This window comes from Gastrolobium bilobum, unplaced genomic scaffold (assembly GCF_033153095.1).
Source record: "Gastrolobium bilobum isolate Gb01-03AN ecotype WA unplaced genomic scaffold, APGP_CSIRO_Gbil_v1 utg22961, whole genome shotgun sequence".
Taxonomy (NCBI): domain Eukaryota; kingdom Viridiplantae; phylum Streptophyta; class Magnoliopsida; order Fabales; family Fabaceae; genus Gastrolobium; species Gastrolobium bilobum.
The window spans coordinates 193,016-209,347 of NW_026897314.1; the positions used below are offsets into that span (position 1 = coordinate 193,016).

The following is a 16,332-nucleotide window of genomic DNA, read 5'->3' on the forward strand; positions in this document are numbered from 1 at the left end:
ATAATATAGGGGTAATGATGGCAACAATGATAGGGTGGTAGCAGCAAAAATGACGAAGATAATAATGATAATGGTGATAGCAATGACAATGGTAAAAGAAGTTGATTGGGATTAAGATAAATTTGAATTTTAAAAAAATAAATTAACTTTTGACTTTTTTAAAAAGTAAACATCTAAACACTAGTTTGTAATGATACTATATATATATATATATATATATATATATATATATATATATTTTGTTTTTTTTTTAAAAAAAACTTTTGGAGAGGAAAAAAAAATCCAAACGAGCTCTAATTAATTATACTCTATATGAAAAGTTGTTGTCAGAATGTCAAAGCAGACTCATTTATAGTCCAACTAATATCTTCTCTTGAATTCAAACGGGGACTGAACGTGATCATGGGAGCTTCATCCCAAATTCGGACATTTGATCACGTAATCCCACCGCATCTTAACATCCGGATGAATTACCTAGTTATTCATGAACGTCATTAGATATTCATCGACATGCAAAAACGTGAGTTTGGGGAGGGGAGGTGGAGTTGAAGCAAACATACACGCCTGATTCATTACCTTGAAATCTAGAGCACGACTCCAAGAACAAAGAAAAAGAGATTCAGCATAAAACAGTAGCCAGCGCAGAAGAAAAATGAAGAAAATATAATTCTATTTTCCACCAAATAAAATTAGACAAAACTTAACTCAAAGTCATATATATCTAAATCCGCTCCAATGTTTATTTTGCATTTGCAAAAGAACAAAGAGCCTATGCTCATATATGATAAAGAAAGATGAAGAACATATAATTCTATTTCCCCCCAAGTAAAATTAGACAAAAACTTACTCAAAGTCAACTTATATCTAAAACCGCTCCAATGTTTATTTTGCATCTGCAAAACAACAAAGAGCCTATGCTCATATATGATAAAGAAAGACAGGAAATGAAAAGGACAAAATAAAAAATAAACAGCCAAGAAGAGATACAGATACTTTGCCAGCCTGTTTACCGCACTGGCTGCTGATTGTAGTGACCCTTCTCTTTTTTCTTCGCAGCGGCAAGCTTTGCACTCCTTGCAGCAGCCTCACTGGCGGCAGCACGGGCAGCAGCATCCATCTCCTTGCTTGATTTTTTCTTCTTCATAGAGGCAACTTTCTTAAGCCGCTCTTTAACATCAGAGGCAGGTACATCCTCAGCCTTTTCCGTTTCAGCAGCTTCAGATGTTGTATTTCCAACATCCGCACCATCAGGCTGGTCTTGTGATTCTTTCTGCTCCTTGGAAGACTTATCCTTCTTCTTCTTCTTTCTTGCATTTTTGCTTTCCCCAGCAGCATTCTCCTTCTTTTCCACCTCACCGTTGCGATCCTCTTCTTTCTTCTCTGCACCTAAATTTTCAAAGGCCAGACAAAATATTCCAAGTAAGAAAGTTTGAGTTAGTTATATATTTCACTTGAGAAAACTAAAATATTGAAAGCAGATTTTACATATGAATAAAAGCATTATATTACCATGGGAATCATCCTGGCCACTGCGTTCAGTTTGTGGGTATCCTAGCTCAGCCAAAACAGCTTCAAGCTCTTCAAGCCCTTTTTTCTTCAATTCCTTCTTTGAAAGTTGTCTTTCAGTTTCTTTGGTAACCAGTGACGGCTCATGAGGCTTTTGAAGAACAGGCTCAGCTTCTGCTGGCATTTCTAAGTCATTTTCATGTTCATCCTCAGCATCATCTTCAACATCATCGAGACCTTCTAACTCACTCTCACTTTCCTGGTTTCAAATATTCATCAAATCTACTGGTTATGGATGTAAACCAATGATAATGCAATGTAACAATAATGGCCATCAAGAGAAGTATTAATGGCCATCAAGAGAAGTATACATGCACACGCCCGGGGGAGAAGTGTAGTTAAGACTGATTATTAATTGAATTTAAAAAAAGAAAACCATGCTTGGACTTTTGATGTTTATGTCTTTATGAACAGGCAATAGTAACCTCATATACAAATCAGATAATTTTATTCAGTGATATATGCCACTTAATATATATTTTTTATTTCCGGTAATAGCCCATGAATGGATTTTCCATTGGATGACACTCATTTACTAAAGAGTACAAAGTAATAATCAACTTGGCTTAAGCTCCATATTTGAGTGAGATTGATATTGTTGACAAAATAAAACCCGATATATCTTTATACATTCACCTTTTTGCAGGAATCTTGTTCCTAATTTGACAACAATACTATTGGAATAATACCCTTTCTATTCTCTTCCTCAAAAAGCAAAATACAATAACTGGATGGGCAAGGATCATTTATTACAAATCAAAAATATAATCAAAATTGGATTTACAATTTCAATTTTCCATGACAATTTAGGATTCTTTTTAATACTTTTTCCCCTTCTACAAAAAAGGGAATATCTCTACCAGCATTATCTGCCTTTCTAGCCTACCTGGCAATGTATTAACCCCATCAATGCTACCTATCATGGGTGAGGTATTGATAGGAATCATATTAAATGGAACAAGGCTAATATTTTCTTCCTTGTATAAATTTTCAATTTTCCTTTATCTCGAAATAGTAAAGATGCCAGCTTCAATCCATCCTTGACACCAACTGTTCAATGTAAATCTTAAATCCAACTGATCGGAGAAGACGCAATCTTTATCAAAATTAACCAGTTCATCCACATAGGCACAGAAACTAGCAACTCATGAATCTCTAAAATTTAGATATACAATTAGTGACAATATAATCCTAAAATATGAACTATCAAAACCATGCAGTCTTCATTTCCATTTACTTTGGATGTAAACCCATAAATTGTACAGGAAGTCAGGAACAATAAGCCTAATTTTTGTTTTGGCTTCATAAATTTCACAACTAAGCACAAAGTCATTGACCCTATTGCAGATGTTCCAATGCCCACCTTAGAACCTATTGGTTTCCCCAAGAATAATGTTGAGCAGTTTGTTGGGCGCTCCAATGCTAGACCACATGGGAATAGGAGTAAGGGGCAGAAGAGGGATTTGGGTTGTAACAAACTTGCCTATGTGGCAAGTAGGGTGGGGAGGAACGGGAAACAATTAGAAGCAAAGATAAAAGGGAGGAAACGGTAGGGGAAAGGTTCATCCAGTTTTGGGGCCTTTGGGCAGGGAGGTTTGCAAATCTCAGAGTTCTGTCATGTTCTATCTTGTGTTTTCTTGTTCAGTGAGTGATTTTGATTTTTGTAATTGGGGTTTATCCCTATTTATCTGTAATAAAACACCCGGTTCCTATCACAATCCATTAAATCTGGGAATTTGTAATGACTATTCCAAGTCTTTACCCTAAAATAATTCTAAGGTTACATCTAAAGCTTGTGAGATGCTTGCTTAGCAACTATTTTAGCCAACATCAGCTTGCTTGATACTTATTAACAAAGAACTATCTTAGCAACTCTAGACATTTGCTAGAGTGATCTTATCATTCCTATAAACACAAGTTCAGTTTATTTGTCATTAAGGCCAAGAAAAAAGAACCTCCAATGCGTCCAGTTATGCTATTTTTATTACTTCCATAATCAATGTGTAATGTGCAAGGCCAGTCCGTGAAGATTACAGGCTACATTACATATTCACATTAGTTATGACATAATAACAATTTGACTACATAAGATCAGACACATGGGAAGTAGAAAGAAACCCAGTACCGTTATAGTCAAAGCAGCAAACTGACAAAGACATAGTCATTAATTGCACGTAAACCAGATGCCAAATCATAAAACTGTCAACATAAATCATGCAGATTACAGGCTACATTGCATATTCCCCGTTAGTTATAGTTTAACAAAATAAGATCAGACACGTGAGAAAGTAGAAAGAACCCTAATAGAAAGAACCCTAATACCATTATAATCAAATTAGGAAACCGACAAAGACAAGGTCGTTAATTGCATGCAAAACCATATGCCAAAACACGGAACGGTTAACATACCACATACATGTGACAACTTGACAAGGATTGATAATTGTTGTCGCGAAGCTAGACAACCGGAATAAGATTCGAATAATCATTATCAACAAACAAGACTAATGGAATATTCAACATCGTATCTATTAAATTTGAAAGTTACATAGCTTTCATGCCAATCAAGTAAATCATTCAATATTCAACACAAGTCTTTCCCCCCAAAGATATAAAGCCATCCAACTCAAAAAACCCCACATATAACCGAAAGTTAAAAAAAATAACAAAACAGAAACACACCAACACAACCGAAATCCCTAACTGATCAGTCCCTGTTGAAACACATACATTTCCCTTTACCTCATAGTCAATGAAGCATTTCATTGCAAATTAACTTTCATCAAAATATTTATGCATTAAATTTATTTATTTACTTATTTATTTTTTGTATTGCTGTGAGGTGATGTCCATTGTCCAAACACCTCAACCAATCCAACATACCCAGTCTGGTTAAAGACAAACCATCCAGACTGAAACTAAAGGATTCACAAAAATATTCCAGAGTAACGGGCACAGCTAGGATTATACAGTCTAATAAGCATCATCATCGACAGTAAAAACTTCAAATAATTAAGGCAAGCTAGAAGCAAGACGGAAAAAGGGAATAAATTTTCACCTCTGGAGCGGCGTCGCGTTCAGTCGCGGTCTCAGAAGACGGAGCGCCCCAAACGGATTGAGGAGGAGCCGTGGTGGCGTAATAGTCGTCATCATCTTCATCGTCGACATCAGCCCAGGACTTCACCGTGAGCGGCGCCGGAGCCCAGAAAACATCCTTCTTCTCGGTCTCTTCGCCTCCGGTCTTGGACGAGCCCTGCTCCTTCTCGGGCTTCTTCTTCTTCTTCTTCAAGCTCCCGAGCGCTGCAAAGACGTTGGTACTGTTTATCACCGGAACCTCATCCTTCCTGCTTCCTCCTCCTCCCACCATTTTCAATCCCAGCTCAGAACAACCTAAAACCTTTCTTTCTTTTCAATTTAATTTAATTATTTTTTTTTAATTTTTGGTTTGGTTACCGTAATCGAATTCCCACAGTGAAATCACGAGAAAGACGAAGACGAAGAGTTCCAGTGAAGGGACAAGATCGGGAAAATAAAGATATAAAGAAATGAAAATTTTAGGGTTTTTGTTTAGAAGAGGATGGTGATCTGAGAAGTTAGGGTTGGAGTAGGAGGAATGTGGATCGAAGAGTATAAAACGACGACGCGTTTCGGTGTCGGAAGAGGATAACGTAGAAGGTGAAGAAGTGCGAGGTTGAGTTGAGGTGAGAGGCGAGGATCGATAAATGATGATATATATATCTGTTTCCTTCCACAACATCTCTCGCATTTAATAGCACTTTTATTTTATTTTTTATTTTTTTGGTCAACAATGAGACTTCCATTTCTATGCGCATGTTTTTTCGGGTGCGGTAAGGTCAGTGCGGTACATGTGAAGGCTCAAAATTGGTAAGTGAAGATTAACACACGCAATCTAACCATCAATTCACTTTTTATTTAAAATTTTCTTGTTACATTGTGGCTATTATACATGTATTTTATTTTAAGTTTATTACGATGGAAAAGTGTGTGTTATTTTAAATGATGTAAAATTATGTTATTTTAAGATAAAGAAAGAGATAGATAAAGGGAAAAGAGAGTTGACAACAAAAATAAATGTGTTGGTCCCGTCCCACTTCTTTGTGAGAGTGAAATGACATAAGTTGTGTCATTTAAAAGGATAGACAATTTTATGTTACAAGAGATAATTTTATTTTCTATACATATATAATAGTATGTGGAATCTATGTGAGATCATATAAAGAAAAGATAGAAAAAAAAATATGAGGCCTCATACACTTTTATATGTATGTAAAAGATAAAATTCATCTCCTATAATATGAGAAATATTATTCTCTCATTTTAAATATATGTATATATATATAGAAAAAAATGTTTCTCATTTTAAATGACATAAAGTTATGTCATTTTAAGAGAGAGATACAAAATAATTTTTTTTATTCAAAATTTAAATTAAAAAAAACCATCCACTTTTTCTCTCCCATGATTTCCATTTTTTGTGTCTATCTCTTTCCTAAAATGACATAACTTATGTCATTTAAAATGACAAACACCAAACCCATGTATATATAGGGTTCACTTTTTTTGCAGTAAGCTCAATACGACGTCGTTTTGAGACGAAAATCATGATATTTTTGTAATTTTAATTTATTTCAGAATTATTATAGTCTTTATAGTTTTAATTTTTTAATCTCAAAACGACGTCGTTTTGGAAGTAAAAGCAGATAACTTATCTGCAGTAATTGCAAAAATATTTTTCTATATATATAGCTACAACATAATACTTTTATATTCCACTATTCATGTGAATTTCATGGATGACAATTATTCGTAAATAACTGTTAAAAATATTGATTAGCACTAAAGAGTTAAATATAATTAAAATTATAAATAATAATACTAATAAAATACCAAACTAATATAGTACCTTATGCCTCCTAAAAAACGCACAGTTGAGGAAAATTAGAGAAGACATCTGGCCGGCATGCATGGTCTCGAGAACTTGTTCGAGTAAGTTCTATCCCCGTTTCTTTGTTTCTTTTCGCCATTTTCCACTTTCACTTAATTGTCAGTTCAGAAACGCTCCTCAATGACCAAATTTTCAGTAAAGTTACTTTTCAAATAAAAGTGTTACAATTGACTTTCGAGGCATATACAACCAAAATAATTCAATTATACACGCAATAAATTGCCAGTTTCTATTGAAATATTGATTAAAAAGTGTCATTAATTGTCATAAATTGATATTGAGAGGCCTGGTAAATAAACATTAAATACTTAGGTTCTAAACTTTATTGGTATAATTATAAAGGAAGAATCGAGTCTCCTGTCGGTGAAACAAAAAAAAAAGTGAATTTCACTTAATTCTTAAAAATAAATAAAAATTTATTTCATGTTGTATAAAATAATTATTTCATGTAAGAGATAAAGTAGTGAGATCCATTATTTTATTTTATTTTTGAAAAAATAATAGATCTCATTATCTTTTCTATGTTATATAAGATAATTATCTTATGTAACATGAGATAAATAGATTCCAAAAATAAATAACACATTTTTTAATGCACTTGTTGGAAGCTCAAATTTCTTTTTAAATTTTTGGAAATATAAGCTCAAAATTCCTCTCATTCCCATAACATGTCAATCGATTCTCTCAATTTATATTATAGTATAATCAGAGTAATTGTATGAAAAAATTTACCACATGTAATTCATACTATGATTTGGATTATTTTGAAAAAATATGTAAAATTTCCATCTTAAGAAAGTTTTTAAATAAAATTAAAATTGTATGCGTCACGGGTCAAATAGGACTTGATCCATGGTGCAACTTAAAAATTTAAATGTTAAATTAATAAAATTAATTTGAATTCTAATTTTGAATTCCAAATTTAAAATTTGAATTTAAATATAATCATGGAATTAGATTTTGAAACCAATTAATTAGATGGGGCTCGTTAAAAAGTCTTACACTATATTTTAATCATTGATTCATGTGCATCTAACTTTAAGATTTATTGGGTCATAAAATTAATTAATTATTATGTCCCAATAAATCTTAACTATTAGATGCACCAAAATCAATGATTGAAATATAGTGTAAGATTTATTATTCTTACACCGATGTAAGTTAATCATATCCCTAATTAGTCATCATATTTAGTTTTAGAAACCTCTCTCTAAGGATCTTGTATGTTGAAGAATCATTCTTCCATCATCTATTTCGTGTCTTATTCGCTTATTCTCACTCTTCAATATATCTACCACACAATATGTTTTTTATCTTCTTTTCTGTCATCCGAATTGTATAGTTACACTTTTAAATAAAAATTATACGTTCTTTTACCAAAAATAAAATAAAATTATACGTTCAACCATTATGAATAAAAAACATTACATTGTATATATAAAAAATTACATTGATAATACCCTTTTTCTTATAATTTTTTTTTTAAATTAATTGAAAAAATGATATCATATTTTATATTACCCCTTCCAATAGTATTTAAAAAATTGGCTTTCTAACCAATTATACGCCAACATCTGGCATTAATTCCGCATCAAATTGACTCCATGGGTATATTTCATCAAACTGGTGAATAATTCGTGATTTAGTTGATGAATCGTTAGAGTTCAGATTGAGCATTGACATAAAATAATTATAACACCTTTTAATCACATTGATAATAATTGCCCAGCTAATGTTGATATAGGTGTAAAACTATTCGAGATTATTTAATTATTTTTAATTTTAATTTGTTTTGGTTGATCACCTTAATTAAAGGAAAAAACACTAAACTTTCGATTTGCATGCAATTTTAAAAAAAAAATAAGTATAAGACCCATCACTAGTTGAGTCATAATATGATAATATAATTCTCATACAACATGAGAAAATGAAAGCCTTTAATTAAAGGGTTCGCTTTTTCTGCAGTTACTGCAGATAAATTTATTTGCAGTAAACCTAATACAACGTCATTTTGAGGCAGAAATCATTGTGTTTTTGTAATTTTAATTTATTTCAGGGTTATTATAGTCTTTATAATTATAATTATTTAATTTTTCAATCCCAGAGCAACGTCATTTTGAAAATAAATGCAGATAATTTATCTGCAATAACTGCAGAAATATTATTCTATTAATTAAATTTAATAAACATGTGAAAACATACTTATGAAAAAAGCTTATTGTTGAATGAAAAAATGGCTATAAGCATTTGTTAAAATCGCGATTTATCACTACAATTTTACGTTTTTATGATTTTTTTAACCAAAACGATTTTACTAATATTCCAAACGCTTTTACGTTTTTATGATTTTTTTTACATTACGAATTTACATTTTACGATTTTTTAATTCCCTTACGATTTTACTTAATATCTCAATTTTAACATCCTTGGCTATAAGAGTAACATGTGGTATAAATCATTTCTACTTTTATTATAGAAAATATTTCTCTATTATACTAAAGTAAAAGTGAGTAGATTCCATTGTAAAAAGAATAGAGAGAAATATTAATGAAATTCACTCATTTTTATGAAGTGTGACAAAGAAATATTTTCTACAGTACAAATATAAATATTTTTCCCATAATGATATTGTATAAGTGATACAGATATTCACATAAGTAAAAGTCAATATCTAAAATGATCGTTGACATCAAGTTGGTTGTCAAAATATTTTGGACATTGAGTTAGTGCTTCATTTTTATTTTATTTTGATAAATAGAGTTAGTGCTTCATAACTTAAACATCAACTTATAAACTAGGGTGATGTTTAAAGATAAATCAAAAGGAATAAATTAATGTTTTTTTTAAATAACAAGAGATGAAAGTAACATCCAAAATCTTTGTAATATCAACTTGATCTCATATATAACTTGGAAATAGCAATTTAAATACTTACTCTATAAAGAAATAAATGAATATAACACCTAGATTAAATTATTACCACAATACAGTATATTATAGGCGAGAAATTAAGTCAAGATATGGATCTTATGCACCAAATGTTGACGTTTTTAATGGTGTCATGTCATCATAGTTTTGACAATAATATATGTTGATTCAAGAGCAAATTGACAAGCAGTAATATAAAAGAAATCAAGATGCATTCCAACCATATGTAAAAGTGAAGCAAAAAAAAAAAAAAAATGAAGCAAATCCAACAAATTAAAGTGTCCAAGAACCAAATAATGGAGTTATGTCCAAAAATACGTTAGAATACTAATTTAGCACTTGAAATATGATTATAAAGGTATATGATAGTTTGCATTCCATGAGTTAAAGCATTTCTAACATTACATGGTGAAAAAATGTATGAATTTCTTGGTTTGATATGTCAAAAATGGACCACAATAGTTTTAACATGACTTAAATTCATAAACATGTAATTTCCAAAAATAAAAATAAAAATTCATAAACATGCTTTCACACTCCAATTACATGTGGCCACGTGTTAGAAACCATTTTGGACCAAAAAATGATACATTGTTCAAGTTGCATAGTGAAAGGATGCATGAAACTCACATGATACTTTAAAAAATTGATTTAATAGGTTTCAATATGTTTTGAACTCATAAACATTCTTATCATCAATTTACATGTGTCCAAGTGGTTAAAATTTCATTTGAATCAAAAGAAATTAAAACTTCACGCATATATGTCAAACCCGGATAAATTAAAAAAATTATCTAGATAAATGACCATTTACTAGGATAAATAATTGATTTATCCGGATAAACTCACGGGAACAATTTATCAGGATCTATCCTGACATTTACCAAGTAAATGGCTATATTTTACTGGAAGCATATATAAATACACTTGTAGCAACTTTAAAAGTTCAAGAACACTATCTCGTCATTTATTGAGACTTAATTCTTACACCTAATTTGTTTATACTGATTGATTACTTTCATTCTTGATCATTTCCTTGCTTTAAGCTATATAGTAACTTAGTTCTTAAACTTGTGTAGTATGTTCTTTGAAATATCAAAGAACAGTGAGATCCATTGAGATTGAGAAGCGCCCATTTTCTAGAAATTTTTTGAGAGGATTTATAAGGTTTGGGAGTACCTGAAAACTTAATGGATAGTAGAGATTTGTCAAGCATCCTTAAAACTTGATCTATAAAGAAATGAATGATTGTTTGATCCAATTGCGTCATTATTCGTTTTAATTGAGAGAACTTTCAGTGCTCTTGGTGCACATGATTCTTCTATTAAAAAAGATGACACATGGTTTAACTTTTTTTTTTTTCTTTCCTCTGTACACATATCTCTCTCCGATTTTGATTGGTTTGTCCCACTAAATCAATGATGATCCTGAAACACCTTAATAATTTCGGTTTTAACTTACTATTACTTTTACGCTTTTTTTTTAATTTTAAAGCTGGGGAACCTTTTTTTTTTTTTTTTTTTTGAGTGTACTCAAGGGTATCCCCACCCCTTTGGGAGTGAGACTAATCCCAACCGTGCATTGTCGGTCCCTTCGGGGGTAGCACTACCCAATCCGTTTTTTTCATACCCAGGGCTCGAACTCGAGACCATTGGTTAAGGGAACTCAGACACCTTCCATCTGAGCCAACGGGTTTGGGTAGCTAGGGAACCTTTTTAGATTGCACTACCGCTAGGTATCGGATTGCTCGTGCCTCCTGAGTTTTGTTCAGAGAGTAATGCCGCAAATTTATTCTTCATATGCCGTCATTCTTTTTCCATGTCCAGTTCTCAATAACAGGTATCCGTTATTTTAAAGGGACATGATCCGTTTACAAATTTTTTTTGCAATTACACTAAGTAGGACCGGTCGTACACTGTGTGATTAATGTAGGACCGGTCCTACTTAGTGTAGTTTGTAAGAATTTGTAACAAAAAAATTTATAAATATAACCTGCCCCTATTTTAAAACAAAAGTTAAAAAAAACTTAAAAAATAGAGATAAGATATTGTTATTACCAATAAAAATTATTACCAATGTCACTTCTAATTTATTTAACCGTTAGATTGATTATGTTGATCCAATAATGTCGATTTAACTTTCTAAAAACTTTCTTTTCTCTCCCTATATTTAATGGATCTGGATTCTCTCATGTGAAAAAGAATGATATGATTATGTGGAAAGTCATAACCATACAAAGATAGATCAATGGTAATAAATGAAGAGAGAAAAAATATATTATAATAGGTACTTACAAAATCATAACCATTGATTTACCTTTCTATGTTTGTGATATTCTCACATGACCATGTCATATTTTTTTTCACATCAGATAATTCATTTTCATATTTAATATTTTATATTTATTTCTAATTTTGTATATAACTCCCTGTAATGTTGAAACACACCCTATCTCTAATTAGAAAATGAATACGAGAATTCTAAAAATTTGGGAGCTTTTAGCTTTTGCTAAAACATATTTAGCTAAGCGGAAGAAAAACTAAAATATGTGGGTTTTTGAGGGAGTCCCATCCAGTCTTCTTGTTTATAGAATCCATCTTAGATGATGAAGATTCTGACATGTTATTGTGATCAGAATCTAGCTGCACAACTATTACAATTTATCAAAAATACACTTTAAAAGATATGGAACACTTAAACTGTATACCTAACCAACATCACTACAAGTTTCTAAGAAGAAAAAAAATCATAGTCCAAGTGTAACAGAGCCATCATCCAACAAGTTCCCCTGTTAGAGAAATTTAACTTTCCACCATGATTGTCCCGACTCCGGGGACAGCCAAAATAGGGGATGGACCACTGGTAAAATTATCATTTTGATCATCTGACTTGAACCAACCCATGGATGGTTTGGGTTAAATTCGAGTTGGTAAAATAAAATTTACTTAACTCATACAATCCATCCAGATTAAATTTAATTGGTTCAATTTTTATTTTTGTTCAAAATAATAATAATAAAAAAACTCAATCCATTATCACCTTTTCTCAAATTTACAATGAAACAATGATCATTGTCCTAAGCATGCAAAGCAATCTATCTGGAAGAAGCATCTTCCTTTCAACATTTTCAAAGTCCAAATACGAAGTAAAATGAAAAAGAAAAGAAACAGAATTTCAGGATGAAGCAGGGGATACGGAACTATCAAAAGTTGTTCCTACATGCTGAATAACAAAACCGTAGATCTTTCTCTTCAGATTTTCAATCTTAACTGTCAGTGAGTCATTCCCTTTGGAAACTACGCGGTCCAGCCATGCATTTACACGCTTCAAATGAGATAAAACAACAGCAATGGAGCCACCATCCAGAGGCAATGTTTTTTTCCCATCAGTAGTACACTCTCCAAACACTTTAAATCCTGCATCAAGGGACTCCTCAACAAAACGTAGAAACCACATTTGCATTTCAGAGAGCAAATTTGTTCCAAGCTCCACTGTCTCTTTCATTCCACCACCTCTTGTCCACACACCAGCACTCAAATTAGATTGTGGGGATGAAGAAGCCTTCAGATGGTTCTTAGCTGCACTAAGAGAGTGTCTTTTTGACTTGTTCTTTTGCAGTGTTGATGGATAATCAGCGTCAGTGCCATTAAGAAGGGATACTATCTGAAGATCAGTGGCCAAGGCAGCTTCAACCCAGAGAAAGAGTGATTTTGTCTGCTCTGTTGGAACACTGTCATCAGGTTTCTCAGAATTGTGACTGTTGGCAACGGACTCAGCCGTTGCAATTGATCTTACAACATCATCATAGATAGAAAAAAATCTGTCTATGGTTGGCAAGGGATTTGTGGCCTGGCACACTGAGCAGAGGTCTGAAAACATGCTGAGGTAGGCAGAAAGAACATAAAATAAAAATGTATTATTCAATGTTAGCCGTTAAGGAGGAAGTAAAATATGTACAAAAAAGATATGAATTTTGACACCCTTTAATAGAAAATGGACTTTTCTATTGAAGGTTCAAAAATTGAAACTGCCAATAGAATTCAAATTTTTGGAATATAATAGACTCTATTCCAATATAAGATTCAGGTCCAAGTGTGACTATTACCTTAAATTTCTTAGAATGCATTCAGTGGCATTGGCCTCCTCTAATGCTTCAGCAGCAGCTGCAGAAGCAAGAATTTTCCTTTGCAATGCTTCCTGAATTTAGTTGATAAGAAGAGTTATCAAACTGAGTCAAACGACCAAATTAAATGCTGCACTTTATGTAAAAAATCCGTTGGTTTGGATGCAAAAGCTAGAACAGATAATAATATGCCAAATCCTGTTTTTACTATGTCTAAATTCCATTGAAGTACTAAATTTCAAAAATTCATACCTTTCCAAGCCTTGAAAGTTTGGCAGACACCGCATCTAGTGGAACACTTCCATCAGTCCATTTCTTTTCATGAACGGTGATACCCAGATCTGCTAAATTGGATTTCTCTTGGGCCAGACAACTTTTGGGAGAACAAGCTTTAGTTTTCTCATTGGTTGAAGAATCATTGCTACCGGAATTTTGACCATTCACATCACTTAATCTCCTTGACATTGCAGCCTGGCAAATTACAACAAAAAACAACAAAGTGAGGTGCATTATAAAAACAAAATACAAGATCTAATTTGTATGCAATTTTACAATTCACTATTTTAAAGTTGATTCAACTCACTTTGGTGTTTACTTATTTAAATAATTACCTGTGTACGCAGAATTGCTTGTGGGTTAACCTTGTTTTTGGGCACACTCACTTCTTTGTGTTCAACTTCAAGGGATGATGGTGCTGTTTGTTGCTCATCCCAATTCTTCCTAACAGTCTTTGCTGATCCAACCAGCAACGCATCAGAGACCTTAGAGATTCCTGCTACCATTTTCTTTTTACCGGCGGAATCCAACATCGCCGGTGAAATCTTGAGACCACCGGACAACCTTCTTCCGGGAGAAAGCGAAGCCCTCCGCGGGTTCGGCGACGGCTGCTTCCTCCCACCGGGAGAAGGTTGCCGGTACCTCGACGGCACGATAATCGCCGGCTCTTTCGAAACTCTCCGGTTCTCGTCGCGAGCAGAAACCAAGCTGGGAACCACACACTTGGACGGCACAGGAGACGCCGACCTCTTCCCTTTTCCGGCAGCAGGCGAAGGATCCCTCTCAGCCGGAGGAGCAGCAGCAGCCGCAGCGTTCTTGTTCCTACCGGCGGATTGGGATCTCTTGGCCGTCGCCGGAGATGAGAATCTCTGAGGTTGAGGCAGATTGTCACGTGGCGCAAGAGGTTGCCTTGACCTAACAACCTCAGGTTGGTTGTTACTGTTGTTATTGTTGTTATTATTGTTATTGTTGTTGGAGAGATGGAGAGGGAGGGGGTCATCGGAATCGGAATCGGAGAGGGGTTGGATGATGAAGTGGCGGTTAGAAGGGGACATTCGGGCGACGAGTGGTTCGGGGGATCCGAGGAAGTTGTTGTGTCGGCCGGGGAGAGGGCGGATGTTGGAGACGGAAGGGAGTGGGGAATCGAAGTGGAAGCGGTCGACGTGGATGAACTGACCTAGCTGGAGACGGTTAGAGAGGATAAGGTCGGTGTCAGGGTGTGAGAGAAGGACATAAGTGGAATTAAGAGAATCTGAGAGGTTGAGGTAGAACCCTTGGTTGGACCACAGGTCGGAGCCGGCGAGAGCAGGGACGATGCCGATGACCTGGAGGAGTGGGGAACGGTGGTCGCCGGTGACGCGTGTGTTGGAGTTCATTGCCTGCAACATTTTTAGAAGAATTCCTGGGGTTAGGGAAGCCATTGTTGCTATTTGCTTCTTCTTCTGCTTCGAATTACTCTGAGTGTGTGTGTCAACTTAACTGGTATAAGATAGAGAGACACGAGTGTGAGAGAGGTTCATGTTTTCTCTTTTGAATTCAAATTTTTGTCCGTTACTCCTTCTGTCCGTGATGTATCGTTTTTTTTTTTTTTTTTTTTTGAATTAAGGTTCCCCACCAATACGTTACCGTTGCGAATTTTAACGGGTTTAATTGAGGTCTTCGATGTCCAATTAATGTCCATTTCAACCTGTTCAAAATTATTTGCTCTTGCTTAACCTTTTTTTTTTTTTCTTTCCAATAAAAATACGAACAAAACGTAACCTAACCATTTTCTAATCCAACAGTAAGCTAAAATCATAATATTGATGATGCACTCTCAAGGTTTTTTTTTCTTTGGTGGGATGACAAAAGTATTTTTGCCTTGCAGCATAAATATTTTGTCTACCACATATACATTTTTTTATCGGAATCTAATGTTGGATTTTGATTTTAAAAAAAATCGGCGAATTTTGGTGAATGTGTCTGTAGTAGATATATCTTTTTATCACAGCTGCAAAAAAAAATGAAACCCATAATTTTTATGCTGAAAATGTGAATTGTGACATTTGAACTTTGAGTTTTTGATCATATATTTGCAAATTTTAAATATTTTTATTAAAACAAGGGAAAAAATTGAATATTTTTTCAAAATAATATGGCTTTAATATTTTTATAGTGAATGTAGATAATGAATATAGATAACTTCTCTACATTCATTACCAAAACAACGTCGTTTTGGGTTGAAATATTAAAAAATTATAATGAAAAAAACTATTATAACCTTGAAATAAACTACAATTACAAAAATACCTTGATTTTTGTTTTAAAACAACTTCATTTTAAGCTCAATATAAATAACTTATGTACATTCACTACAGAAAAAATAAATCTAAATAATATATGGTAAAAATCAATTTTAATCTCATGCTGAGTATAAAACAAGCATGGTCTTATTGGTAAATGTCTCATTTTTCATCTCCCTGAATTACGAACC

The 16,332-nt window shown here is 33.4% G+C and overlaps 2 protein-coding genes across 2 annotated transcripts; both read right to left on the reverse strand.

Annotated features, from left to right (window-relative positions):
- Window positions 1-680: 680 nt before the first annotated feature.
- LOC133305921 (uncharacterized) lies at window positions 681-5,273 on the reverse strand. The gene is made up of 3 exons (XM_061506179.1): window positions 4,625-5,273; window positions 1,510-1,765; window positions 681-1,386 (listed from the first exon to the last, which is right to left on the reverse strand). Exons 1-3 carry the CDS (start codon window positions 4,931-4,933, stop codon window positions 1,007-1,009), a joined length of 945 nt encoding a protein of 314 aa, XP_061362163.1. The 5' UTR covers window positions 4,934-5,273; the 3' UTR covers window positions 681-1,006.
- A 7,349-nt stretch (window positions 5,274-12,622) lies between these two features.
- Window positions 12,623-15,280, reverse strand: LOC133305929 (uncharacterized). Its single transcript, XM_061506191.1, has 4 exons — window positions 14,195-15,280; window positions 13,836-14,054; window positions 13,566-13,657; window positions 12,623-13,340 (listed from the first exon to the last, which is right to left on the reverse strand). The coding sequence occupies exons 1-4, from the start codon at window positions 15,278-15,280 to the stop codon at window positions 12,635-12,637; spliced, it is 2,103 nt and encodes a 700-aa protein (XP_061362175.1). The 3' UTR covers window positions 12,623-12,634.
- Between the last annotated feature and the right edge of the window lie 1,052 nt (window positions 15,281-16,332).